At 34.7% G+C, this 18,334-nt stretch overlaps 2 protein-coding genes across 3 annotated transcripts; one reads left to right on the forward strand and one right to left on the reverse strand.

The window, feature by feature from the left end:
• Nucleotides 1-260: 260 nt before the first annotated feature.
• Nucleotides 261-9,316, reverse strand: LOC110801533 (protein argonaute 4A). The gene is made up of 23 exons (XM_022006895.2): nucleotides 9,159-9,316; nucleotides 5,595-5,877; nucleotides 5,290-5,495; nucleotides 4,948-5,193; nucleotides 4,741-4,877; nucleotides 4,320-4,417; nucleotides 4,130-4,230; nucleotides 3,887-4,049; nucleotides 3,678-3,794; nucleotides 3,484-3,591; nucleotides 3,158-3,220; nucleotides 2,952-3,068; nucleotides 2,679-2,844; nucleotides 2,476-2,588; nucleotides 2,227-2,364; nucleotides 1,980-2,113; nucleotides 1,781-1,846; nucleotides 1,396-1,459; nucleotides 1,204-1,315; nucleotides 1,039-1,112; nucleotides 837-931; nucleotides 735-766; nucleotides 261-647 (listed from the first exon to the last, which is right to left on the reverse strand). Exons 2-23 carry the CDS (start codon nucleotides 5,871-5,873, stop codon nucleotides 472-474), a joined length of 2,805 nt encoding a protein of 934 aa, XP_021862587.1. The 5' UTR covers nucleotides 5,874-5,877; nucleotides 9,159-9,316; the 3' UTR covers nucleotides 261-471.
• Nucleotides 9,317-9,884: 568 nt separating this feature from the next.
• LOC130459505 (uncharacterized) lies at nucleotides 9,885-12,164 on the forward strand. 2 transcript variants are annotated; one of them, XR_008918918.1, is made up of 2 exons: nucleotides 9,885-10,204; nucleotides 12,125-12,164. XR_008918918.1 is itself a non-coding variant. In XM_056826918.1 (2 exons), the coding sequence occupies exons 1-2, from the start codon at nucleotides 9,940-9,942 to the stop codon at nucleotides 11,030-11,032; spliced, it is 342 nt and encodes a 113-aa protein (XP_056682896.1). In that variant the 5' UTR covers nucleotides 9,885-9,939; the 3' UTR covers nucleotides 11,033-11,051. The 2 variants fall into 2 exon arrangements, 1 of the variants encoding a protein (XP_056682896.1); XM_056826918.1 differs by lacking the exon at nucleotides 12,125-12,164 and adding an exon at nucleotides 10,956-11,051.
• Nucleotides 12,165-18,334: the final 6,170 nt, after the last annotated feature.

Here is an 18,334-nt window from a genome sequence, read left to right on the forward strand (position 1 = left end):
ATTGCCTGCTGGTGCTGTTGGTAGTCAAGAACATGCTCATGGTTGTGCCTTTGGGTTAAATGTTATGTGTTAAATGATGAATTTTGGAAGTTCAAAGTTGTATTAAGTTTTAATTGGGAGGTCAGAAACTTGTATCAGATAGATTACGACTAAAATTAAATGGTATACCCTCCGGCTAGTTTATCAGGAAAAAAGGCGTTCAGAACAATTAGCAAAGAATGAAGTTAGTTTGAACAAAAAACAGAAGCAAAAGATTGAACTTAGGTCATAAAGCCAAAACTTTTATAAATAGCTGTGAGCATATAACAGGAGACAAAATATTCAAGATAACCAAAATTGCTCAGGAATGACAGGGGCATCGAGTATCAGCAACAGCTTATGTACACATAATAACTTAATAAGTTAGCTTGGGATCCAAGCACCAAAAGTGCTAAGGCAATAACAGCTTAAAAAGTAGGCAATAAGAAAAGTTCAACAAAAGAACATGGAACTGCTGACTTTTTGATGCAGCTTTGGAAGTTGAGGAACTTGCGCGATACCCACAGAAGTGACACCACCTTGGCTCGAAGAAGTATCAGAGAAGTCATCAAACTTCATGAACTGACCGACCTGACTCGCTGCTAGATGAGCATAGCATACAGGAGCAACTGCATTACACCAAGTAGGCAGCATTAACACAAACTCATTTTTCTGACAGATAGATTAATTGTCCAAGAGAGCAAATAAACACTCACCCACAGAGATGGCTGTTGTGCTTCTCTGATAGCTGTTGAGGAAATAATATTAGTATTCAAACTTTAGTAACTCGGAGAAGTAATATAAACAACAATACTCACACATAGGATAACGAATGAACCAGATCTTGCAAATCATCAGCTGAGAAACCAATCTCATCAAGCAGAACATGATAATGTGTTGGCCGAGTTGTTCCCTACAAACATTAACCAGTATGAATAATAAATAATTAAACATTCTTCAACTATCAAGTTCTAAAAAATAAAACCATTATTCGATTATAAAGCTCAAATAAAAACTTACTATCATTCCAGCATGGGAACACATGTAGAAATCATTGTTCTTAGGATGGCAGATGCTGTTGTCAACCACAGTTCCTGCAGGGGAACCAAACAAGGATATATAGTCACTTTCACATGCAATACTACCGAGTACAAGATTTACTGGATCTCTAATCTACAAACTCACCAGCTGGAACATTGTCTGGAGCTTTTTCCTGGAAAAACTTCGTATGATGATTCTTCTGGGCAACTATCAGTGTAAACTTTGGAAACCAATTCTCTTCTAAAAACTTGCAAGCCTAACAACAAAATATTTTAATGTAAAGTTAAGTTGATGATTTAGAACCATAAAACTGAAAGGAAAGCACTTTCTTTTAACCTCTTTTATCTGATCCAGTTCAATATTCAGGACTTGACTGAACTGAGATTCACTGACACCATCCCTGAGAAGCATAAAGGTAAACTTACAATTAGCAACTATCACTTAGCTCATACATTACACTGTTGCCGTTGCAGATATCATTATGATTTTGTGGTTTGATGTTAAGCATAAATGATCATGTAAGAATATTATTATATCTTCCTTGCTTCCACATGTATTTGCTTTCAATGTAGAGTTGGTAATGGGATAAAAGTAACCAAATACTAAAAGTCAAACAGAACCATTCAGTCGTAAATGTCTGAATTGCAGTGGCAATATTTGAGAAAAAGACTCAATTTTTAAGAATCACAGAGTATAAAGAACAGTTGGTATGTTTCTTTACCTGAATATGATTATGTGCTGTGGTTTTTGCTTTCCAGAACTCTGAAAAAAGTCCACCAACAGTTCCCTAGATAACAGGTTGCAAGAAAATCAAGAAAGTAGCAGTTTTAATCATACTGATATCATACAGTTGCATAATAAGTTGATAACAAAAGCCATTATTATATTGCAGGAAAGATTAACATGTTGCGTAAAGCTACCTGATCATGCCATCATCTTGATTAGTTCCAGGCACAGGCTTAAACAGACCATCAATTATCTCAACCTTGGGAGACTGAGTACGCACTGATGCTCGATAACGAGAGATAGACGGCCATCCCCTGGAGCCTACAACCTGTTAATATGTTACGCATCAAATTTTAGATCATAAAATGAAATACAGCAAGGATGTGTTGATTTTTTCAGAAAGTGAACACCTATTTGAATGAATGGTTAGAGAAAACATACTGCTGCAATAGATGGGACATCAGCTCGTCCAGGGGATCCATGTGAGACATCCATCCCAATAATTACAGTAGGAACCTTCGAAACTAAAGGTATGTTTCTTGCAAACTCAACAGACAACATAGAGTTGAGTCCCCCTAGCTGAGAAAACAGGGAAACTATAAAGTGAAAATTATGAAAGAAATAACCCGATCAAGGAGGCAGGTATTGTTACATAAGGTTAACGATGGTAAAATCACGAAATGTAATAACCTTGGCATTGATTTTCAACAGGACATTAGAAAGATACTGATCATTCAACCTCGTAGGAGCTATGCATTGGGTTACAAGACCAAGATCAGCAAGGTTTTTCTTTTTCCACGGGCCTTCAATCCAGTACAACAGATTTAGTAAATGCTCGCATTAACACAGAATCCAGATGGCACAAAAAAGGAAAGAGGGAAGTGTAAACCAACCATAAACATCACAATTTTTCCTCTCAGGAAGAATGCACAAAATAAACTGGGGTGGACCAGGGAGCCGATTTTTGACAGTGTCCATCATCTTTTCCACCCTTATAGGAGCTGGTGTTCTTCGATCTTGAGGGCTTTCACTGAATACTTCGAACGGGTCACTTATTTTCTTCATTTAAAAAAAAGAAAAACATTAACCACAGGGAAAGAACCAAACTCAAGTCATGTATCAAAAAAGTTACGAAAGATTATATGTACAATAGTATGGAAGCTAACCATTCCTTTTCTCTGGCCACACTTGACAATATCTCTGGACAGCATGTTCATATCAACGCGAGCAGAGAAGTTGACAATTATCCACCTGTCTAAAGCATCTGCTGGTTGAAACATTCCCTACATCAACATAATTAAGCATTGTAAGCCCCACAGGATTAAGTTAATACCATTTATTCAATTACTAAATCAAGTATGGCATGGCATACCTTATTATTGAAGTTCCATCGACCATTACGAGGACAGAAATCTTCACCATTTCCAACTCTTAGCTACACAAGCAAGAATGTGAAGGAAACAAATCAAACAGCTTAGCAGTGTATGATTTATAGAATTCTTTGGATTATTGACTTATGGTACCAAATGCTGAAGGTTAGGAATGCTTGGATTTTAATATCTACTTAAGCCTCCACAATACCTCATATATAGTTTAACTGAAGTTTATTTATTTAGATTTTAGAAACCCATTAACTTCTTGAAAAGCACATGTTACTTCATTAAACAACTCATCTTTATGCAGGAAAATATTATTTACCTTGGGTGGTTGCAAGACACGCCCTTCAACTCGAGCAAATTGAGTATTGATAGAAATGCCAGATGAATTAAGCAAAGGATCTGACCCATAGTTGCTACTCCTCAAAGCCTAAAACAAAAAATATTCAATAAAACTGAAAAAGGGGAATATGGGATGAAATGTGAGTGCAGGTAGATTGAACAAGTGTGACATACATCAGTCAGAACTTTCATCCTTTCCTGAGGTTTCTGACGTGATTTCTCAACTAGGCTTGCTCTTTGTAATCCAGACAATGACTTTGTATATCGTTGCAGCGAAACCAAGTCACATAACTGAGCATAGTAGAAAGGAACTCAGCATCTACTTCTCAAATTAAATAAATGTTTATGGATGGCTATAGTAATTTCACTGAAATAAAATTTACCTCAATTGGAAAGTATGAAGGCTTCTTTGGTTTCCCAACATTGATACAAGGTAAATCACCAGAATATTGAAGTTTTATGTTGCGGTGTTGTACAAAGTAGTCATAGACAGTTATCTCAACACTCTGGCCTTCTCCTTTACCATTTCTCTGTCTGAATTCAAACCTACATACATAATAAACTCATATTTCTGCAATGTGGAAACAGCCTGGTAAAGACAAGAAATAAAAGGTAAGTTAACCTACGTTTGCTCTCCACAAACTTTGTCACTCAGCCCAGTGATTTTAAACTCCGAGTTCGAAGAAGGCCGCGCAGTCATCCTCAGGTTTTTGAGCGTTTTCTTAGCCTATTACACAAACAGAACACCATAAATTAGTCACAAAGCTCCTATAAAGAAACACCACATGCATTATCCATGATAACAATGTACGTTACCTTGTTCCAATCGATCTGTGAAGGATCCTTAACACTTTGATTTGCAATGAGAAAGTCCACCACAGGACCAGGCCTAACAATCATAGTAGTTGACACATCTACATTATAGAAAAGAAAAGAAAAGAAAAAAGATGTCATTGTGAATGCTAATAGCAGATGCATCAAAATGTACTAAATACTTCTACAGAAGCATATAAAATTCTAGTTGTTTGCCATTTTGACTAGAAGTTAAGGGAGCAAAAGGCTAAACCAAAAAGATGAAGGGATGGAATGCAGTGATTAAATATAGGTAATTTAGTATTTACACAAATTTACATCCACAGATATTCGTATAATTGATGACAACAAATCATCTTTAGTTTCTTTACTAAACCACAATATCATTGGTCCACCTATCTAGCTCTTTAAATAGTCTTCTTACCAATATTCAGAGAGAGGCCGCCTTGGGTAGCCCTGAAACTTGAGTGAAATCCTCTGCATCCAAGAACTCCACCACCTATGTCAGCGAAGTTTCGTGGCTCATTGTGGAAGAAAGACTGCCGGACAAGAAGGCAGCCCCTGCAAAAATGCATAGAAAACAACTAATTAACCAAAAAGAAAGAAAGAAAGAAAGAGCTTATGTACTTACTGTCTAGCTGCATGCTGTCTCAATATGATATCAAGAACTCTCACTGCCTCTTGAAAATGCTCAGAATCTTGTCCGCGTAATGCATTAGTTATCGCTTGCAATGGAATCTTGGTTGCATATGTTATCTCAACCTTGTAAGTCTTGGACCTTTGTGGCCGCCTAAGCCTTTTCCTTTCACCATTAGGATCTTCATTTTCTCCAGGGCTACCACCCCTTCCACCAGGGCTACCAGTCTTCCCACCAGATCTAATATATAACAAACAGAAAATAACTTCCAATTAACATGAGCTAATCATGTCTAGGAGATAGACGACCTACATTTCATATGAACAAGGCGTGTACCTGCTAGATTGTTGATCCTCCACAACAACATCAAACTCTAGCTTGTTACGAGGAAGACCTCCAAGTGTGAACAAAGTCTTCTCTCCATCATAGGCGAATTGCTTCCCACCAAGCTCAGATTCATATGTTTCATGTAACTTATCAACTACTCTTCTCCCTATGCCTTTGGCTTCAACAGCAGTCCCATCTTCATACGCCATCTTAACCTGCCAACATGCATGGCAACAGTAAGAAAACTACCAGTTGAATCCCCTAAAAGTATCATTATCAAAAACCAAAAGAAATACATCAGAAATGAGACATACACTATACTGGTAGAAGTAACCATCTGAATTTGGCATCTTGACTTGAAAGTGGTTGGTCAACAGCTGTATCTTTGTTCCCTTGGATGCCAAACCATTCCGAGCCATAGGAAACCGCTTTGGTGCTGGTGCACTCTTTGGCAACTCAAGTTCTGATTTAGGTGCTGTTGAACTCTTTGGCAACTCAAGTTCTGATTCCTTAACAAGAGTAACACCCGGAGGAATAACTGGCGGTGGTGGAGGAAGTGGAACTCCATTAGTCTCTTCTTCTTCCAGGCCCATTTTGCTGTAAAAACACACAAGATACAGCAACTTACAACATTCAGGCATGGAAATTTCAGGATCTCACTTCGCACACATAAAACAAATACCATAACATTCCCCCATCAAGTAGCAGAATGTAATCAATCATGAAGAAGACAAGATTCTAACTTAATTAGAAAGGTCTTATAACTGTTATTCAATTTAAGGACAATACAAGTTGGGAGCCAGACTACACCTACGCTTAACTTAATCTTCTACTATAAAATATCAACTCATACCTTTCAAGCCATAATAGTGAGAATGAGTTTCCTAAACAAATCATAAGGTAACCAAAGATGATAAAACCAAATCATGAGATCTTTAATACATCCTAACACTTATAAAGCTTTGAACTACTGTTAAACGTAATACTTCGTACAAACTATGTATTCTGCCTTGTTATAACGTTGGCATGTATTCAAATAATAACCAAGCTCATAATAGAAGTGAGTAGTTAAGTAGCTCTATATCCAAAAGTTTTAAGAAACGTTTGAAGGCAAAATCTATGGTATAATTCCAATTCAAGAACCATTACATATCTAAAATACCGTTATTTATATGGTAAATTATGCAAATGCAATTTCCCACGAAAAAATTATTTGGGTTATTAGCCCTGCTTCAATCCAAATCCCGTGTTTACATTCCCGTTCAAAAAATTACTATTCACGTGACTACTAGGGCAATAGCAATAATGAAACTTTATCAAGGCATTCTATGTCACATCATCATTTTACAAATCCCATCTTCAACAAAATTGGATTAACAATATACTTCCTCCATTCTTTATTAAATGACACAATTTTTTTGTCACGTTTGCCAATGCAATATTTCAACCATTAATACCTTTTATTATCAATGGTTAAAAATTATAAAAGTTTGATATTATAAAACTATAGGATGAGACGATTATAACAAGACCCCACATGACTATATTTTTTGTTACGTATAAATCACAATTGATGGTCAAAGTATATTATATGAATAGTGCCAAAAGTACAATTGTGGCATTTAAAAAAGAATGGAGGAAGTATGGAGTAAGAACCTATTTAAAGATTTATGCATGGGTCCACGTCATTCAACTCACATAAAAATAAAACATTATTTTTTTCCCTTTATGAGAATATGAGATGAGATGCAAATTGGTTTGTTTTTAGTAACATTTTTTAAAAAGCTTAGGCTAGCAAATACTCCCTCCGTCCCTTAATACTCGCACCGCTTTCCTTTTCGGGCCGTCCCTTAATACTTGCACCGTTTCTATAAATGGAAATTCTTACCAATATTATATTATTTCTCACACTTACCTACTAACCCACCTACACCACTATTTCCTACAAAAAATCATTTAAAAATTCACATACCCCACTCACCACTCCCTATCCCTTACACATTTTTCACTAACTATATTAAAAAAATACTCCACTATCAACTAACACTATTAAATTAATAAGTCAATTCAAGTGTCTTAAACTCCGCACCGGTCAAACCGGTGCGAGTATTAAGGGACGGAGGGAGTAGTCTGTGAGAAACCTCATATTGCTATTGCCCTTAATTATTGTATAAAACTACCTCCGTTTCAAAATAAAGCTCTGACTTATGACACTATTCACAAATTTTAATTTGACTATCATTTATAATTGATGGGTAAAGAAAAATATAGTCGTGTATGATCTTGTTCAATTTGTCTCGATAAGTACTTTCGGAATATCAAAATTTTTAACTTCAATACAAAATTAGAGATATTAGTGACAAAATATTTACATTGACAAACGTGAAAATGGGTAATATTCTCATTATTTCAAAAAAGAGGGAGTATTTTATTTGGGAAGATAAATCATCTCGTCCATCTTACATTTATAACTAAGAACTAGATCTAGAGTCAACAATTTTCTGGGTTGTCAAAATCGTAATGTGGGTTTACCCACTAAAAATAATCGAAAACAAAATGGGGATTTGAGGGAGAAAGTATGAGTAACATTATTTTAACACAAATTTATTAGGGTTTGAATCTTATACCATAAATAGTGAATTTTTTCATTTTTTTATTCTTATCCTGAGCACATTTTTTCATAAGAAACAAAGACCCGGTTTGCAAGGTAAATAAAAAAACCAATTATATTTTCTCTCTTTCCTTTTCCGGATAAAAGAGGGGGAAAATGAAATCATCATTCGTACGTTATTTTACCTAAAACGTCAAACGTCAGTCAAACAATAAAATAATACCAAAATTATGCAGTCTTTTCGTAGGTTTCTGGCGAATGATAATGACTAGTCAAGCAAAAATATGAGATCGCAAAAACCCAGATGAACAAACGCTCAAGTTTCTCTGTTTATCCGCGATTTCATCAAGCGAAAATCAGAACTCAACAGGAAAAGAAGGGGGAAACCCAACAATTTCAACCCAGAAAAAATAGAGATTTTTAACAAACATTCATGGGAATGTAAGCAAAGTTAGTCGAATAATTTACTAAAAAGTACCCACAATTTCATAAAAAACTTACCAAAGAAAATTCTCAATTTATCCGAGATTTTAAACACCAAAAAAACAGAAAAAACCAGAGAAAAAAAATCCTTAAACAATTCTATCCAACGTCTAAAAAAGGACATCTGATAAACAGAGGAAAAAAATGAACCAACATCCGATAAACAGAGGGAAAAAAAAAATGAACCAACATCCGATAAACAGAGAGAACATTTTTAACCCAGAAAATTCAGGTAAATCTCAGCATATTAGGTAAAATAATGTCCTTAACCTACCCACATTTTTTTACAGGTGAAAACTGAGTTTATAAAAATCTTACCAAAAAATCCTAAAAACAACACCAAAAGTAGACAATCAGTGCCGCAAACCCTGAAAAACTCAGAAATGTACGTAGACAATCAACACCCAGATCTTTTCTCTCTTTCTCAGGTGAACTAAATTACCGAAAAAACATGGAAAACCACCACAAAAAACAGGGGAAGGACACAGAAGAATCACATACACCATCATCAAACAGATTTAAGGTTATGTAAGAACAACGTACCATGAAATTTCAACAACCCAAGCAAAAAAAACATGCTAAGAAGGCACCGGAAGAACACAGAAAAATGGCAAACAACATTATCAAAGAGATTTAAAAAGTATAAAGAGCAATGTAACATGAAATTCCAAACACTCACCCAAAAAAAAAAAACAAGTTCAAAAGTGTAAATGGAGCAAGAATCAAATATAGAACAACAATGAAAATATGGGAAAGGCAGAGAAGAGATGAGAGAGAAATATACAGTGAGGTGAAAAAGGAGCGGCGAAAACCCTAAGATGAGAGAGAATGGTGCTCTGTTTCTGGATTTCTCTCTCTTCAGGGAATCAGGGGGTACAAGGGAGGAGGAGGAGAGGAGTGGAGGAGTGTGTGTGAGAGCGTATGGGGATTGGGGAAGTGAGGGAGTGTGTTTAAATAGGACAACTGACGATTCAGCTTTCACATGCTGCCGTCGTTCTTTTTAATTTAGTGATTAATTAATGAAGTTACTTCGTATAATCATTAATACATGAATTACTCCGTATTTATTTGGTGCAATCATGATTCTTATCCAGTTGTCGTAGTACAATTGGAGAAACTTAATAAAACGAAATAATTAAACAAAATGGGATTTAGGACTTCTGGGTAAGCCGGTAGCAAAATTCTTAAATGAACCAGGTTCGCCCTAATTTATTGTGGACCAAGAGATGAAAAGGGGAAGCTTCAACGAAAAAATAGATGTTGGCACGTGTGAGTCTAATGAAACGCTTCTCTTTCTTAATTTTATTTTTTCTTCTCTAGTGTCATCTTCTCCGCAAATATGATGGTGCAGGGGTGTGCACAGTGCTCTTGGTGCACTGGTGTCCAAACGACATGCAATAAATGTAAAACGCGGATATCTTGTTGAATCCGGAGAAGAAAAGAACAAATGTTGTTTTTTTGATAAAAAAAGAACAAACGTTGTTCTTTTGTTAAAAAAAAGAACAAACGTTGTTCTTTTGTTAAAAAAAAGAACAAACGTTGTTCTTTTGTTAAAAAAAAGAACAATGACTGCTCTGTCCCTTTTTTTTTCGTTCTTTTGTTTTTCACTCTATTTTTCTGGTATATATACCTTCTTTTTTATAATTTTCGAATCAGAATTTGTGAAGAGGAGAGAGAAAAACTATGGAAAGGAGAGAGAAACTGTGAAGAGGAGAGAGAAAGTAATGGAAAATTCTCAGATATTGGTTGATTTTTCTACTTCAATATCAAATTCTATTGATTCTTCTTCTTCAAATTTGAATTCCTCTGCTGATAATCCGATTTGTGAAGGTAATTTTTCAATTTTTTAAAACGAATTACTTATTTATGATGATTTTGATTTCCATGTTCATTATTTTCATCATTTCAATTTATTTTGATTTTTTTGATTATTTCGATTTCTGCATTTCTCAATAACCTTGATTAATGTATTTTGATTCTATATTTTGATAATTTTGATGATTAATGTATCTTGATTATATATTTCTGATGATTTTGATTTCTGTTCTTTTTTCGATTTTATATGTTCTTTTATTCTTATCTTTTGTTCTTTTATATATTGGTTCTCATATATGTATTAAGAGATTGTAATAATACAGAAAATAATTATTGAACATGTTGTTCTTTTTTGCTTTAGCTTGTTGTTCTTTGTTCTTTTTTGCTTTAGCTTGTTGTTCTTTGTTCTTTTTTGCTTTAGCTTGTTGTTCTTTTGATATTACACACTTCAGATCAAATTGTTCTTTTACCATTTTTGTTGTTCTTTTATCTTTTTTGTTGTTCTTTTTTCACATGGTTAAAATAAGTGTTCTACATGATATGTTCTTTTCTGTTATTTTTAATGTTCTTTTTCTTTACTTTATTATGTCCTTTTATGCTCTATTGTTGTTCGTTTTTTTATTGGTAATGTTGTTTTACATGGTTAAAATAAGTGTTCTACATGATATGTTCTTTTCTATATTTATAATGTTCTTTTAGGTTCATCCTCTTTTTGTTCTTTTGAGGAATTGCTCTGTTTATTCAGCCTCTCTTCTTGTTCTTTCAGCTGTTTTTGAAGATTTAACATCATTTGTTGCTGGTCAAGTAAAAGCTTCCTTTGCTCTTCAATACTGTACTTTTTGAAAAAAGAACAAACATAAAAGAACATTAAGATTTATATCAATAAACATAAAATAACAGAACAACAAAACCCAAAAAAAAAAAAAAACAAGTGCACCGTTCTTATCATGAACATGGCTTGTATTTCTTCTCCTTCCCCCTCTTTTGTTTTATTTTTTTTATTTTTCATTTTCTATATATATAATATTTCTCCTATTGGATTCATAACTTCTCATTTTAGAAACACATTCTTGAGAGAGAAATAGGAGAGCTTTTAGTTTCTCCCAACAAAAGAGAGATTTTATGAGAGAGAAAGTTCAAAACAAAATTTCTCCTCCTTCTTTCTCTGAAATGTGATTTTAATTGAATTACGTTTACAAAAAACTAGTTTATTAAGCGAAATACTATTTTAATTTCGCTATTTTTTGAATTTTTTTATTCATTCAAAGAGGTTTATGCTGTTGATGAAGGTGCATCGGGTGATTAAGGTAAATTTTCTCGTTCTTAATTCTATGTTCTTTTTAAATTTTAATGTTCTTTTCTTATAACTTTCTATTTCTGTGGCATCAAAACAGTGTGTTCTTTTTTAGAATCAGCAATTGTTCTTTTTACATATTTATAGTGTTGTTTTCACATATCTTTTGATAAATAAAATAACGGAATTAGAACATAAATTGGTTGAAAAATAACATTTCCAGAACTTAAAAGAACAAGAAAAAATATAGATCTGGTTTTAAAGTTCATCAAAGGTTCGTCGTTTTATTTTTTAATTAGAACATAAATTGGTTGGAAAAGAACATTTTCAGAACTTAAAAGAACAAGAAAAATTATAAATCTGGTTTTAAAGTTCATCAAAGGTTCGTCGTTTTATTTTTTAATTAGAACATACTGTAAATTGGTTGGAAAAGAACATTTCCAGAACTTAAAAGAACAAGAAAAAATATAACTGCTTTTTATATTTGTACATTTTGTCTGATTTGTCAATATTGATGTTCTTTTTGTTAGTGTTCTTTTTGTTAATGTTCTTTTTGTTAATGTTCTTTTGTTAATGTTCTTTTTTTTTGCGGTTTTTATTTTTGTTGCGTTTTAATGTTATTTATGTGCGTTTTGGGATAGGTGCACCAAGAGCACCATGCACACCCCTGCACAATCTGAGCGTTGCATCTTCTCTCGATCTCTTCGTCGAGCTTCATTCAATTTGTTTTTGATTCAATTCTTCGATAGATTGCGATTGGATTCTTCTATCGTTTTTCCGTTTGAATTCTCCTCTCGATTTCATGCTATGGTGAGTGATTCTTTTGTTTTGGATGCTTTAATCGGCTTTTGCCTACATTTTCTGGCAATTTCTCTTGAATTTGCTAAAGATTGTTTTATGCTAGTCTAAATTGAATGTGCAGTTGACCTTTTTGCTCGTATTTATCTCTATTAATGTACTCCCTCTGTCCCTTAATACTCGCACCGTTTTGACTGGACACGCTTGCCAATGCACACCTTTGACCACTAATATCTTTAACTACTCCCTCCGTCCCGGAATACTTACCTGTTTTCCTTATCGGGCCGTCCCTTAATACTTAACCTGTTTCTAAAAATGGAAATATTCTAACAATATTATATTATTTCTCACTCCCACCCCTATTAACCCACATACCCCCTACTCCATACAAAAAATAATTAAAAATTCAACCCCTACTCTCCCCCAACCCCACCTCTTAACCCACCTCCCACTAACTACATTAAAATAATACCCCACTATCAACTACTACCTATTAAATTAAATTAAATAAGTCAATTCAAGTCCCTTAAACTTTGTGCCGCTCAAACCGGGTCGAGTATTCCGGGACGGAGGGAGTATATATTATAAAAACTAAAAAAAATATTAATATTTGAAAATATATATTAAGATGAAGCCAACAATATATTATATACTAACATTTGTTTTCGTATACTAGAAATAAAATAGGGTAAAAGTGAATTATGTAAATAGTGCAAAAAGTCAAAACGGTGCGAGTATTAAGGGACGGAGGGAGTAGCTTTGTAGTGATTTTGGTTCTAAGATTTATTGAAGTGAAGCTATTTATTCATTTGAAGGTCGCATCAGTGGCGTATTCGATCCAGAGTACTTCTCTCAACCATAACTTTCCTCCAAAAGTTTCTGGTAACCTCTATAAAATTATAAATCTGTAGTTGATTTAATTTTCGAAGAGATTGAATTTTCATGTCAGATTCTAAATTTGTTTAGGAGATTTTTAGTTTTTAGAAATTTAGAGAGGGTAAAAGAGTTTGATTGTACATTAGTTATCATTAAGTTCTCCTTTACATAGGGGTTACTATGACACAAATTACAGTTCCTTTATCTAAAATTTTAAAATTGATTTTTTTCAATTTTATGATACCTATTCAACAAGAGGGGTCACTATAATAGATTTATACATAAGCTCTACATGTTCAGAAGCTAATCCTTTTTAATCATAAATTGTGGTTGCTTGTTTAGGTTAATTTTCTAATTAGTGATACATTTTTGTTGATAACTCTGCTCAGTCTTAAGTTTTGCACCATGTAATTCTTACCTAACAAGAGGAAAACAAATAAGAAACCACTGGACAATGTGTTGGATGATTTGGAATAATGCTATCAATAGCAGGGTCTCGTTGCCTCATTAACACTGCATTACTTGAGTTACTAATTACTTGCTATTGTTTTGGTTTCTTTTCCACAAAGGTTACTATAAGACACTAATTGCAATACCATTCTGAAAAATCAAGTTTGAAACTATTTATTTTCAGTTTAAAGGACATTTATTCCACCAAAAGGATGATGAATTTTAGGTTGAAGGCTATTGATATTCTTGTTTCCAAAAAAAGGCTACTAAGATTCAGAAAGGGTAACTATAGCTAGAAATAAGTGTTTAGTTTTTTTAAGGGTCACTATGCGTAGAAAATGATCACTATACAAAAATAAGAGAGTACATGGTTGGTCGTTGCTGTGAAACTGCTTTTACCCGTGCTCTGTTACATCTTCCGTCTGGTTGGTCTTTTCTCTGAATTTACTGCTGGTATTATAATGCAATCACAGGTCTTGGAGAGAAAACCAGCGGAATACGCCTGAGATTCATAAGTGTTGGAATGTGGTTAGATGAGTCATGAATAACAATCTTTTTGATTGCAATTGTATCCTTGCTGAGTGTATTGACCAAGTCTTGGGGACTTTCATGTCATTCTTACTAGGAGGTTGTATAGCTATGAGTACTATATAGACTCTTCGGAAACTTGTGCATGAATCTGTAGTGATGAACCTATGGTAGGAGGTTCATTCTCTAGCTGACTTGGTCATATGGTTGTGTTCATGCAGGGGCTGATATAGATGTTCTGTGCATAACTAAATCTGAGGTAGCTGTTCTGCGTGATTCGCGAAAAGAAGCACGCTATACAGTTGCTCCTGGTAAGTTCACCCTTCTTAAAAATTTGACCGTTATATCTCATATCACATTTGCCAAAGGGTTGGATACTCTACAATACCAAAATCCCATATTTCTGCATCATTGTCGTCCATTTTCCATTTTGTTCAAGTACTCGGAAGAGCTAATCTGTCCATTCTTTAATGAAAATGAATTTTATAATTGTAAAGTCTATTAGCTCAACTGGTAGAGCTATTATGCTATTGTATAATGGTGTAGGTTCGAATCCTACATAGACTATCAAACTATTGATCTTTCGTGTTGCAAATTAGCACAATATAATAATAATAATGTTGCTATAAGAATGTAGATAGAATATACTTATCTGGTAGATGCGAATAATCGGATAAACATATAACAAACAATTGCTGTGCCGTGGGATACCACTGTCCTAAAAGACGATTCCGCACTACCTCCTGGTGCAGTAGAACAAAAGCGGTCGCCCTCCAGGATTAACACAACTCCGAATTTGTGTGCACGCACAAACCCGAATGGAGTCAGAACATATGCCCAAAACCAAGAGCAATTTGGGAGAGAAAGCATGTGTTTGGTTTTTCTGGAATTGTGTATTACGTATATCTTTTTTGGAAGGTACAAAGTTTGATTAAATAATCAAACTTTAGGAAAAGCAAGAGACCAAAAACGGCTAGAATAATAAAGATTGTAACGGCCGCCATTAAGGCTAATTAAACCAACGGTTACGTAATCAATATAGATTCCCGTAACAATGTTTTAACCGAAACAACCCGGTACGAAAAGAATATGTAAGGCCCACAAAACCCACCCCACGCCCGCGCATCACATTCCCAAGAGCCCAAGGCCCATGGCCTGACCCAACCCGGCCAGCCGACACGCGCGCACGTGAGTGTGCTATGTGTCCACCCATACCACTCTCACACTTTCTCAAACAAGAGTTACACCTTCAACCCAATATATAAACAAAGAGGAAATGAGTTATAGTTTCAATGTGGGACAAAAACAACATTCACATTTTTACACTCTTTTCTTTTGTATTTCCTAACAAGAACTTCCAACAATCCCCCACAGGTTCGAAGATGAGAAAAAGAAAGAAAAGAATGAATTGGTTTTGGACAAAACATACCAATTGAATAGGTGCCAATGTCTTTCGACTTGAATTAACACTTAGTGACATTTGAGCTATGATGTCTTTCCTACCAAGTGACTTTCGTATTGAACTTGATAGGGGGTTAGAAACCCGTCACTCAAAGCACACAACTGAATATGTATGATATTCTAACTCCGCGAATAAAGTGACGCCTTATACTGGCCATACGTCCGACCTGGATATGCTCATAGGTGCTCTAGAGAATAGCCCATATCGCAATTCTCATAGGAAGCGGCCACACTTCCACACCTACGTAGGTGAATCCCATCAAGTGTGAGCTACATTCACACCACCAAACATATGGTATGGGTTCATTAAGAGCCGTATGCTCAACCTCTTTCCGATTGTAGCAAGCACATTATAACATTTAGGGGATGGACAAAAAATAAAATTTTGTGCTTCCGAATTATAACATAATGTCGTCCTTTGAACTCTGTGAGTAGGAGTTCATTATTTTACAATTCATTCAATGGGCCTCAAGTCCATCCCTTCCAATGTTTCCAGAACTAGTTTTCATTATAGGCCTTTTCGTTTACGGATCCGCTTTATTCATTTCAGACTTTACACAGTAAAGATTTACTCAATAGACAACATATCTTTGACGGCTTTATACCTCAAACGAATGTGTCTATCTTCCATTATAGGCATGGTTCTTTGCAACAACAATTGCCAAGGAGCTGGCTTCCCCCACACTGGAATATCTGCAAGCACATTCCTCAACCATTTTGCCTCATAACCTGCCAATTCGATCAATAGCAATAAATTCATATTCCATATTAGTCATAACAGTCTATACAAGATTGCTTGCAAGATTTCCAAGATACAGCTCCACCCCCTAGGGTGAAGAACAACGACTATTGGAGTGGACTTTATAATTAACAGATACCAAATAGAAATCACATGATCCCTCCAATCACTCCTGGAAATTTGGAGTAGTGCAAACTCCAATCCATGGTACCTACATGGTACCGAAGCAATCACCTTATAGCATCCCAATAATCATTACTTGGGCTATGATTGTACCTGCTCAAACCACTCACATAATAATCAATGTCAAGCGTAGTGTAGTTCATACGAAACATAATACTACTAACAATCTTAGCATATTCAGATTTGACAAACTAGACCACTTTTATCCTTAAGTGGATGTTTGGATCAAAAGGAGTCCTAACTTGATCGACATTAAATGAGAAAAACGTTTAAACATTTTTTCCAGCTTAGTGAGACAGACCAAGAAAAACGCCATTTGGAGTCCTTATAAATTTTACTCCCAAAATCATATTTGCCTCATCCATGGTTTATCATTTCAAAATTCCGAATTAAAAAAAATCTTTTATCTCATTTATTCGATTCAAGTTAGTGTCAAACATTGTTATATCATCCACGTAAAGACAAACACAATCAAGAGAATCATGCTTAGAATAAACACAAGCGTCACCTTCAATGACATGAAAACATTACCAGACATAGTCTTGTCAAACTTGTAATACCGTCATTTAGGAGCTTGCTTAAGTCTTTCAACGTATGACTTAACCAACTTACAGACCTTGTTCTTTTGACATCTTGAAATCAGCCCTATGAGCTCAGCTTCATATTGTAAAGTGCAATATACTTATGCTTTGCATCTTTTCATAACATTACACACTATCACCTGGTGAAGAACAAATTTACTAGTAATGATATGATCGTCCCAACTGTAAAGCAACAACAATCAAGAGTAAGTGGGCACCGCATTATACTTACAAACACATTAGCATAATATTTTGAGGGTTCTTTCTCAAAATTTAACAATAATATGCTAGAACTACAACGAGTGTACATTAGGTAATTGACGATTACCAAACACTTTCCATGAGGTGAGAATAAGATTAAATGTACATGTACCAACTCATTTGCCTTACCAAGCCATCAAGTATCATATAATTTACCGCGAACCTTCATCTTGGCTTAAGACATTAAAAACATTAGTCTCACCAACATCATTATAGCGTGTGAGAGCCAACAACATGATTACCTCAATCCATATTGGCACACTCAAAGCTAAAATTTAGGCTACACACATGCAATAAATCCCAAACGTTATAACCCAAGAAAAGAATAAAACTTCTCATATGACTTTTGTATTTAGGTGGTTGCAACGATTCTTTCGTAGGTTTACAAACATACTCAACATAACTAGGTTTGCAACTAACTTATTAGTTAGTCTCAAATACTAGCTTACCCCCACATTGCAAAACTATTTACCAAAATAAATATTATGCATAAACGGGGTACAAGTAAAACATATAATAATATTCATATATTAGAAAGCGATTAAAGACCTCCTTACTAACGTGCTCGATGGGTGTGCTACCATCACTGCACCTGTTCGCCGAGTAGAATATGAGTAACCTCATTAGTATTGATAGCATCGCAGGAAAGTAGTCATGACAACTGTGAGTACATTTAGCACACTTATAATCTTACTAGCGACCAATTTCGCACCATAACTTACTTACTCGTTAGGGCTCAAATTTTAACTCCAACCCCCACATAGTCTAGCTGATAGAGAGTTAAAAAAAAAAAAAAAAAACAAAAAAGTACCCAACATGAGCCTATGAGAGGGTACATAAACTAAAATATGTAAATAAGTTATAAAATGATAATAAATTGAGAAATAACTATATCACTCAATAAATAAAAATTCACTCGACCGTTTCGAAACCTCCAAAGTAAAGGTAATTAGTACGACATCTGATTCTTAAAA

The sequence above is a fragment of the Spinacia oleracea genome, chromosome 4 (assembly GCF_020520425.1).
Source record: "Spinacia oleracea cultivar Varoflay chromosome 4, BTI_SOV_V1, whole genome shotgun sequence".
NCBI lineage: Eukaryota > Viridiplantae > Streptophyta > Magnoliopsida > Caryophyllales > Amaranthaceae > Spinacia > Spinacia oleracea.